The sequence below is a fragment of the Saccostrea cucullata genome, unplaced genomic scaffold (assembly GCF_032062105.1).
Source record: "Saccostrea cucullata isolate Sc308-1 unplaced genomic scaffold, CSIRO_AGI_Scuc_v1 ctg2387, whole genome shotgun sequence".
In the NCBI taxonomy this organism is placed as follows: domain Eukaryota; kingdom Metazoa; phylum Mollusca; class Bivalvia; order Ostreida; family Ostreidae; genus Saccostrea; species Saccostrea cuccullata.
Window position 1 is genome coordinate 25,168 of NW_026935915.1, and position 9,873 is coordinate 35,040.

The window sequence follows — 9,873 nt, forward strand, 5'->3', positions numbered from 1 at the left end:
AACATAAACTTATGTTAGATTGATCTAATATTTGTGATGTGTTAATTAAAATGAAGATTTAGAATAATATACCTTCGATCAAACAAATAATCCCTGCTTAAACACACATACAAAAATGTTTCAGAATGAACGTTTCTTATTCTATGACATTTTGTCCTCTATGGGAAAACTAAATAGGTACGTTTAAGGAATTTGAAAGAATTTGATAAACCGTATCACGTTACATTGTATAGATATATCGTCCTACATCTAGCTTAAACCTTGACGCCTTCATAGCATTCCAGGTAGTAAACTGTCGTCACTTTGTTAATAATTTGAATACTTTGAAGAAGGAGTTATTTAGTGTTATTTAGTTTCAGATTTATGACATTTATATAAGATACACAATAGATGTCCCTGGAATTCCCCAACCCCCTCAGGAATTTTTTCTTTTAAAAAAACATTTTAACCCCCTTCCAATTAGGTTTTTTTTATTTTAGTGTTCATTATAAGAAGAATCTGAGGCATAAATAATATTCTTAAACAGGTATGGTTCTCCCCCTGAAATAAAACTGCATAGTATAAATAAGATATCAAAACTATATATAACATGTAAATTTATATATTACACTTGACAAAAATACATTGCATGATATATAAACTGATTATATGTATAGAATAGGAAGTCTATAAAAAAAGTTCAAAGACGTATTCTATCGTAAAAAGCTAATAAAGAAGGTGGAACTACATGTATAAGACAAATTTGAGAGAGAGAGAGAGAGAGAAGGGGTTAGCGTTTTAAAGCTCTATTTTTGTTATTTATTACTTAAAAATAATTTTATGGGAAAGTAAAATAGTTCATGACAACAAGATTAGATATAAGAATTTTATTGTGTTTTGTCATATTGTTATTCAACTCAAGCATCTAGAGTTTACGCGTAATCTATTACCGGAAATGAAACATGACTCAGTGCGAGTAAATTTTCGCTGTTAGCCGCAGTTAACTCTGCATCATTTTGCATACCTCGGAATGCACGCTTTTAATTGGTCTTTGAATATGTGTCGCCCCGGGATTTTCCAGGGGTCTGAATCGTTTGCGGCATTCCTTGATTGGGTTGCGCACTGCAAGGACGATTTAAAAGGTATAGGCGAACCATAATTCTTTTATGATATATTTTTGCATTCATTATGACCTGTCGGGTGTTAGTTTTTGGTCATTCCTTCATTCGTCGTCTTGACGAATTTATCATATCTCACAGAGAGTGGAAAAATTTATCTCTCGATGCCGGTCAATTTCTTGTTAGTTTTAAAGGAATTGGGGGTGGAACTGTCCGACTGGGTCAGAAATGTTTGCAAAAACCACGTTATATGAATATCTTAGAGAAGTTTTTACCTCAAGTGCTTTTTCTGCAGGTCGGAGGCAATGACATTCGAGTTGACTCGGATCCTGCAAAATTAGCGCGCGATATTGTTTCTTTCGCCTCGTTTATAGTTCAAGCTTACAACGTTAAGCATATTATCATTGGTCAATTGTTGCGAAGGTTTTCTCGCCGTTGCGGGAAACTCTTTAACAACATTGTTTGTCAAGTTAACAAACATATTGAACATTTATGCCGAGGCAATCCAAAGATTACCTTTTGGCACCATCGCGGTTTTTGGCAAAACAGCAGATCTCTTATGCTCTGTGATGGGGTGCATTTAAATCCATTAGGAATGCTGAAATATACAAAGAGCATTAGATCTGCAATTGGTATTTGTCATAGACGTGGATGTTTTTAAGTTTTAATGTATCTTTACAGGGCATAACACCCTGACAGTATTATTTTACACTGTTTAATATTAATGATGTTGTTTATGGTATTCGGACAATCATTTGACCCTAGACTTTTGTGCTGCTTGTTTATATTTCACAACAGCTGTTGTGTGTACACATTTTATCTGCAATACTTAGCAGTTGTGTGTGTTTATCTCATTGGTTTCTCACATTAGTATGCATAAAGTTCCTGTTATGGGTGACCCTTGCTTATGGTCGCTCACAAGTATACTCGACAGGAGAAGCATACGTGAGTGTGGTTGAACAATTGCTCATTTGATTTGTGCCTTTGTTCTTTATTATGTTGCATAAAATATTATGCATTTACGGTTGCTCATATTCCCACTCTGTTGTATATTGTGGGTCGTGAGCCCTCTATAAGCTCGTGGCACACGGTTCTCGGGTCTTATTATTTTCTGAATATTGCCTAATCTTGAAGGTATTTACAGGTAATGGGTGCTAAAAAATTGAACAAAACTTTATTTGATTGTGTCTACACTTTGTTTAACTTAGGTGACCATGTCTAGAGGGAGAAAACGTGTGCAGGTGGCCCCGCAAGACCAAAATGGATCAAATACTAAACAGGCGCGTTCTTCAAAGAGGGCAGCTCAGCCCAATGCACCTAGCCCGTGTGTCCCTGAACAACACTCATCGGTTCCCTCTCAGCACGTAAATGTTCCCTCCGCAGACGAAATTGCAGAGGCCCTTCTTAAGAAAATTCAAAATCCTACTGTTAACGTTATTAATGAGCCCGTTTCGTCAACCCAGTCTGTGTCCGCTTCTTCAACAACGCCTGGCATCGACCATGCAAACATACAGACTGTCACTAGCCAGCCGCCCAGTGTTACACCTATGCCGCAAGATCTGCTGTCTTTAATTGGCAACCTGTCCTCACGCTCTACGATCAGCCAACCTGTACCATCAGCCACCAGTGACAATAATTTACCATCTGTTAGTTCTGTCGAAGGTAGTACAACAATACCTGTAAATTTTAGCAACATTTCTCTTGTCAAAAATGCTTTACCATTAGCTTATCATGTAAGTGACAAACTTAAGAATTCCGTTTTCGATGATGTATATGTAGACTTTGCCGCCTTGTTACCACACGTCAAGCGACCTGACGAAGTACATGATATTTCGTCAGGTGTCAAACTTCTAACAAACTGTCATTCAACTCCTATAAAGACAATGTTTAATGTTCATCAATGGAACAATGCGTTTGATATTTACATGTCCCTATACATTACAAAATACCCATCGCTCGCTTTAGACCTGATAAAGTATGGAAACAACATCAGAAAATTGCATTAGACTATGGTTTCCAGGCGGCAAGGTTTTATGACGAAGAGTTTAGAAAACTTCGTCAAGTCCACAAACTCGAGTGGTCAGTTATGCATGATGAGTTGTGGCGGGTGGCAACAAGCCAGAACAAATCTGGCCTTTACAACCTCTTCTCTAATTCAAAGCGTGGCAAAAACCCCTTTCTTGGCAGGATCCAGCAGAGACCAGAATACCCTAAAGGTTTCTGCTGGAGATTCTGCGCTACAGGGCAGTGTGGTTTCAAAGAGTGTAAACTCAAACACCTGTGTGTACACTTTGGCAAAAAGCATGCATCATACACATGCAGCTCTGCAAAGAAATCACAAATTTCCCCAAAATCTCAAAATACCAGTGAAGTGTGATAGGCTAGCGTATCATCTTAATGGCTACAATAAATTTGACAGAGATTTTTTACTCTCGGGTTTTTCCGTTGGATTTCGTATTGGTGCTGGACCTTCCATACAGTCAGTTTTGAAATGTAGAAATCATAAAAGTGTTATTGAGAACGCCGAAATTGTCTGGGGAAAAATAAATAAGGAAATAAAATTAGGTCGATATAGAGGTCCTTATGATCAACCCCCCTTTCCAAATTTTGTTTGTTCACCTTTAGGTTTGGTTCCTAAAAAAGAAGTAAGAAAATATCGTGTCATTCATGATTTGTCCTTTCCTAAAGGAGCGTCTGTTAATGATTCAATTCCACGAGAGTTCTGCTCTGTCTCTTACGAAAACATAGAGACTGTTATCGGTTTAGTTCAATCGCATGGGGTTAATTCGCTTATGGCAAAAGCAGATATTGAGGACGCTTTTCGTTCGCTTCCTATCCACCCTGATGATTATCATTTACTTGGCTTTGTATGGGAAGGTAAATATTACTATGACACATGTTTACCTATGGGTTGCTCATCTTCATGTCAGCTTTTTGAGAAATTCTCATCAGCACTCCATTGGGTTTTATCACATAACTTTAGGGTGGGAGGCATATCACATCTTCTGGATGACTTCTTCTTCGTCCGTAAACAAAATACTAGTGTTTGTGCACACTCGCTAGGTCAATTTTTAGAATTATGTAACGATATTGGTGTACCGATTAAGAATGAAAAAACTCAGTTACCAACGAAAATTATTACAATTTATGGAATAGAAATTGATTCCATGTTAATGGTCGCACGTTTACCAGAGGAAAAAATTGCTAAAATATCTTGTATCTTGCATACTTTTAAGAAAAAACGCAGCATTTCTTTACAAGAGCTCCAGTCATTGATTGGGTTATTAAACTTTGCCTGTAGTGTTGTTATTCCAGGCAGGGCTTTCCTACGTAGACTGATCGACCTTACAACCGCACATTCTTGTCCGACATACCGCATTACACTTAATGCTGAAGCTAGGTCAGACTTGCATGCCTGGTCTACTTTTATTGATAATTTTAACGGAAAATCCTGTTTTTTATTTGATAAATGGGTTTCATCAGATACAATTAAATTATATTCTGATGCTGCAGGTGTGCATGGAGGTTATGCAGCTGTTTTTGGCTGTAAATGGTTCACTGGCGAGTGGTCAAATGACATGGAGTCTTTGCATATTACTGCCAAAGAACTGTTTCCTATAGTGTTAGCTTTAGAATGGTGGGGTCATTATTTAAAAAACCATAGAATATTAGTTTTTACGGATAATGCCGCCGTTGTCGATATAATCAATAAAACTTCATCAAAGAACAAAATAGTCATGAAATTGGTGAGGCGTTTAGTTTTAGCCGCATTGAAATATAACATCTTCTTCCGAGCTAAACATATCAAGGGGAAACATAACATAATTTGTGATCTCCTTTCTCGCTTTCTTTTTCAGAAAGCTCACAAATTGGCACCATGGTTGGCACCTTGTCCAACCAATATCCCAGGTCACTTCTTGATAGTTTAGTTACATCCCTGTTAAAGGCATCACTGTCATCCGCCACATTTACATCGTATAACAGATTTATTCAAAATTATGTGCAGTTTTGCAACATTTATTTTCAAGAGTGTCAGGCATTTCCATCTTCCCATGTGATGTTGACTCAATATATAGCCTATTTGTTTTTGAAGGGTTATAGCCCATCCACAATAGCAACACACATGTCTGCAATTAGTTTTGTACACAAAGCCAACAGTCTGAATGACCCTACTAACAACTTCTTAATAAAAAAGATTTTGAAAGGTACGCACAATATTAGGGGTTCTGTGGATTGTAGACTTCCAATAACAAAAGACATATTAACAAGATTAATTTCATCAATTCCATATGTCGTGTCAAATTGTGATAATCAACTGCTGATAACTGCAATGTTTTTGTTAGCCTTTTACGCAATTTTAAGAGTGGGTGAGATTACGGTAAAGTCATCATCGGAGTCCTCGGCCGTCTTACAATTTGAAAATCTATCTTTTGAATGGGATAACGCATCATTATTGGGAATGTCGATAATTCTTGTCCACTATAAACATAGTGACCTACACCCTAAAACTATTTTTATCCCAAGGCAGTGTAATAATCAGGCTTGCCCAGTCTATGCACTTTACAAATACGTGAAGGCATTCAATCACACTAAAGGTCCCTTGTTTCAATTTAAATGTTGAACTCCTATTTCTCGTTCTTTCTTTAACTCAGTTCTCGGATCAGCTGTTTCATTTATAGGTCTGGATAATAGATTTTACAAAGGTCATAGTTTTCGTATAGGAGCAGCCACGTCTGCCGCAGCAAGGGGAGTTCCGTTAAGTGTCATTCAGAATATGGGAAGATGGAAATCAGATGCATTTCTAAAGTACATTCGTATGCATAACTTTTGAAGTGCTAAGCCAATCTCTAATTTCCCTGGTATATGGGTCAGTATTGCCTGCCACCTGTGACCACAAATTGTTTACTGGGTCAGCACTGCCTGCTAGTTTTGACATTACGTACTTAATATGTTTCTGTTTTAAAGCTGGGTTAGCACTGCCTGCCAGTAATTACTTTCTTACACTAACATTATTAACTATATGTGAGACTGGGCCAGCATTGCCTGACAGCAGTGAATTTTTAGACATTTATGTACTCTTAATTGGTCGGTATCGGTTTGCATCAGCAATTTTGAACATTTGGAGATACGCTGAACGTTGAAACCTGGGACAGCATTGCCTGCCGTCATTAAATTACATATAATTATTGATGTGTGTACCTTTTCAATAGCATTGAAGATTGCATCTAACTAATTATATTGATATGTTTCAAGGGTTGTCTCTGATTTATCTTCATTTATGCATTTTGAGCTGTAACGTTTAATTAAGATAATGTTTTAATTTGTTAAGCAAGGTATTAGCGATTATATTATTCTGCATATCAATATGTGTGTATAATTTTCCTTTTAGCTAGATTATTTTATTTATTTTTTTTTTAAATATCTGTTTCTGACTTGTCATATCTGCCAGAGTCCTCGGGTGGGGGATCCCCTCTTTTAGAGGTGATGGGTGGCAACATATTTATCCCCACCTTTGCGAATCTATGTCATTTATTCAATCATATCATATGATGTATTTTTGTAATTCCCTATTATATAATATTCAATAGTATGAGATATGTACTTTTTGTGAATAAATGACCATTTCACACAATATGGGTATTGTGTCTAATTTTCGCAAATCAAGCTCGGACTCTGGCTGGATATAATTCATTAATACTTGGTTGGCATAAAAATAATTTTATGGGAAAATAAAATAGTTTATGACAACAAGTTTAGATATAAGTATTTCATTGTGTTTTTGTCATATTGTTATTCAACTCAAGCATCTAGAGTTTACGCGTAATCTATTACCGGAAATGAAACATGACTCAGTGCGAGTAAATTTTCGCTGTTAGCCGCAGTTAACTCTGCATCATTTTGCATACCTCGGAATGCACGCTTTTAATTGGTCTTTGAATATGTGTCGCCCCGGGATTTTCCAGGGGTCTGAATCGTTTGCGGCATTCCTTGATTGGGCTGCGCACTGCAAGGACGATTTAAATCCCGCCCACTTACCTCCCACATTTTCTGTCAGAAACTCTAGATGCTTTTGTTTTGAGGTGGCAACATATTTATCCCCACCTTTGCGAATCTATGTCATTTATTCAATCATATCATATGATGTATTTTTGTAATTGCCTATTATATAATATTCAATAGCATGAGATATGTACTTTTTGTGAATAAATGACCTTTTCACACAATATGGGTATTGTGTCTAATTTTCGCAAATCAAGCTCGGACTCTGGCTGGATATAATTCATTAATACTTGGTTGGCATAAACGGAATTAGAGTACGGGCAACGCGGATTGTGCATTAAACTGCGTACCCCCGCGGTGTTTTAATACTTTCCGCAATACCCCCCGCGGTGTCTTTCCACTTAGACAACATTTTGACATAAAATTTTAATTTCGATTTATGTATTTTTAAACATTCCAAAGGTAGTAATTCTCAGGTAATCCAGATATACTAATACTGAAAACAGACTATAGCCTGTTGGTCACTCAGGTGTAAAAATCAAAATGTTGGCTATGTGGGAATAGGTCTTTTCAAAATGTTGGTTAAGTAGGAATAAACCAAACAGACTATAGCCTGTTGGTCACTCAGGTATAAAAATCAAAATGTTGGCTATGTGGGAATAGGTCTTTTCAAAATGTTGGCTAAGTGGGAATAAACCAGAAGAACAACACCCTCCCCCCCCCCCCCGCTGTTAATTCATCGTGGTCCTACCTGTATCCAAGTATAAACCGCGGCGGTGTACCTAACTGTTGACTGGCACATCGGAAACTATTTTACCTGTACGGCCGTATAATATCTATAACTGCTTCTTGTTTTGTCTGTAATATTGCAGGTTGAGTAGTCTTTTTTAAGAAATATATACACAATGTTATTTCTACCAACTTTAGTGGTGTATGATTTTTTTCTCAGTTATTCTGACCTTTGATCAATATGTTAAAATATGTTTTTAAAACAAATAAATTATATTCTCAACATAAGCATATAAACTTTGTTTCTATAATTCAATGACTATACTGAGTATCAATTTTACAACGAAAAGCGTACATTTTTCGATTTATACTCGATGGATGGAAGAATTAAATATTCTTAAACATGTTTAAGGGCATTGTGCAGTAAATTTCAGTAAATTTCTCTCTCTCTCTCTCTCTCTCTCTCTCTCTCTCTCTCTCTCTCTCTCTCACGAGTATTAAATAATATAATTTGCTTTTTTTAAATCGGCAAAATTCATTTTAAACTGCAACGCATTTCCGTTTAAAGCATTGTGGCAACGCACATTGAAAAAAATTACGCAATTTGAAATTTTTTTTTACAAAAGTGCGTTAAAATTGGAACAAAATCAACGCGCTTTGAAAAAAAATTTTCAAAGTGCGTTAAGAGTCTACATCAATATATTTTACCATGGAGACACTTTAAAAAATGCTTAACGCACTTTGAAAAAAAATTAAAACATACTTTAGTAATGAAAGATTTTTGTTATTTATCTTTCAAAAAACTTATGAATTTATTTACTCCCGTTGAAAAGAGGAGAAGACTACGAAAGCCCAGAAGGCTCATTCGAGATTCAAGTATCGAAATACGAGATTCGAAATTCGAGATTCGAAATTCGAGTTTCGAGATTCAAGATCCATACTAACCAATCAAAAGCGGGTTCAACATTTGATTACTTCCCTTTATTATGTTTTTACTATCAAGATTTCGTTGATTATATTTATAACAATTTGACCAATTGCTAAATGATAATGCAAGAAAAAATGTTTTATGTATTAAAACGAACTAAAAATAAAATTTTTATTACATCTTGAAAAATACGTATTTAATCTTGTTTTTCTCATTAAACAACACAGTAAATACGTATATATAGAATACTATATTGTCTTATCGTTGACTTGCGGTATAAGTAGGTCGACTTTTTTATTAGATCATTGCTGGGGGAAAAATTGTTATTAGGTTATGAAATATCATGAATCCTCTCTACACTGTACAGAAATGCAAGGATTTATATTTCATTACATTTATAAAGGTAACATTTGTGCAGTGAGACTTGACTGCTGAATCGAACTGTAGCTTTATAAAGTCTTATGAGTATATTTTAATCTTTGACCATAACGCTATGGTCAGAGACTAAAATATAAAACCATAACGCTATAGTTCTGCAGGTAATTTAAACTCATCTACTGTTTGATATCAGATAAAATGAATGCTGCATTTATTTTAATTTATATATTGGCAATCTGTATTGTATATATAATTGTTAATTAGTTCAAAAAATCAAAACCTTAGATGAAGATAGATAAGTAATTAAAAACTTTATTTGTATGTATTCCTTCTATTAGGAAAACGAACGCGGTTTTTATTTATCAAGGTTTAATTGCCGTCCAATTTTTTTAAGTAACATTTTCAGTGTCGGGAAAAATGGGTAGGCGTTGCGGGTAGGGTTGGGGATTTTGTTAATCTTTAGACATTATTTATAATTTTCATATTATGTCAACAACCCTTTAAATACAGTAGACAATGCAAATATATATATATTCCTGATTTATGTATTCTATTTAATATTTAAAAAGTCATAATATAAATTGAAGTATATCTTGCTGATCAAAAATCAAATAATTATTTAACTTTCCTTCTAATATATATAACACTCTTTCTTGCATTGTAATTTAATCAATGACACATCTGTTATAAATATATTAAAAGATTAATTGATAGATAAAACATGATAAAGGGAAGTAATCA

General features: G+C 35.2%; 1 protein-coding gene across 1 annotated transcript; it reads left to right on the forward strand.

The window, feature by feature from the left end:
- Positions 1–937: 937 nt before the first annotated feature.
- Positions 938–3,601, forward strand: LOC134244222 (uncharacterized). Its single transcript, XM_062726486.1, has 2 exons — positions 938–1,121; positions 2,306–3,601. Exon 2 carries the CDS (start codon positions 2,312–2,314, stop codon positions 3,101–3,103), a length of 792 nt encoding a protein of 263 aa, XP_062582470.1. The 5' UTR covers positions 938–1,121; positions 2,306–2,311; the 3' UTR covers positions 3,104–3,601.
- Positions 3,602–9,873: the final 6,272 nt, after the last annotated feature.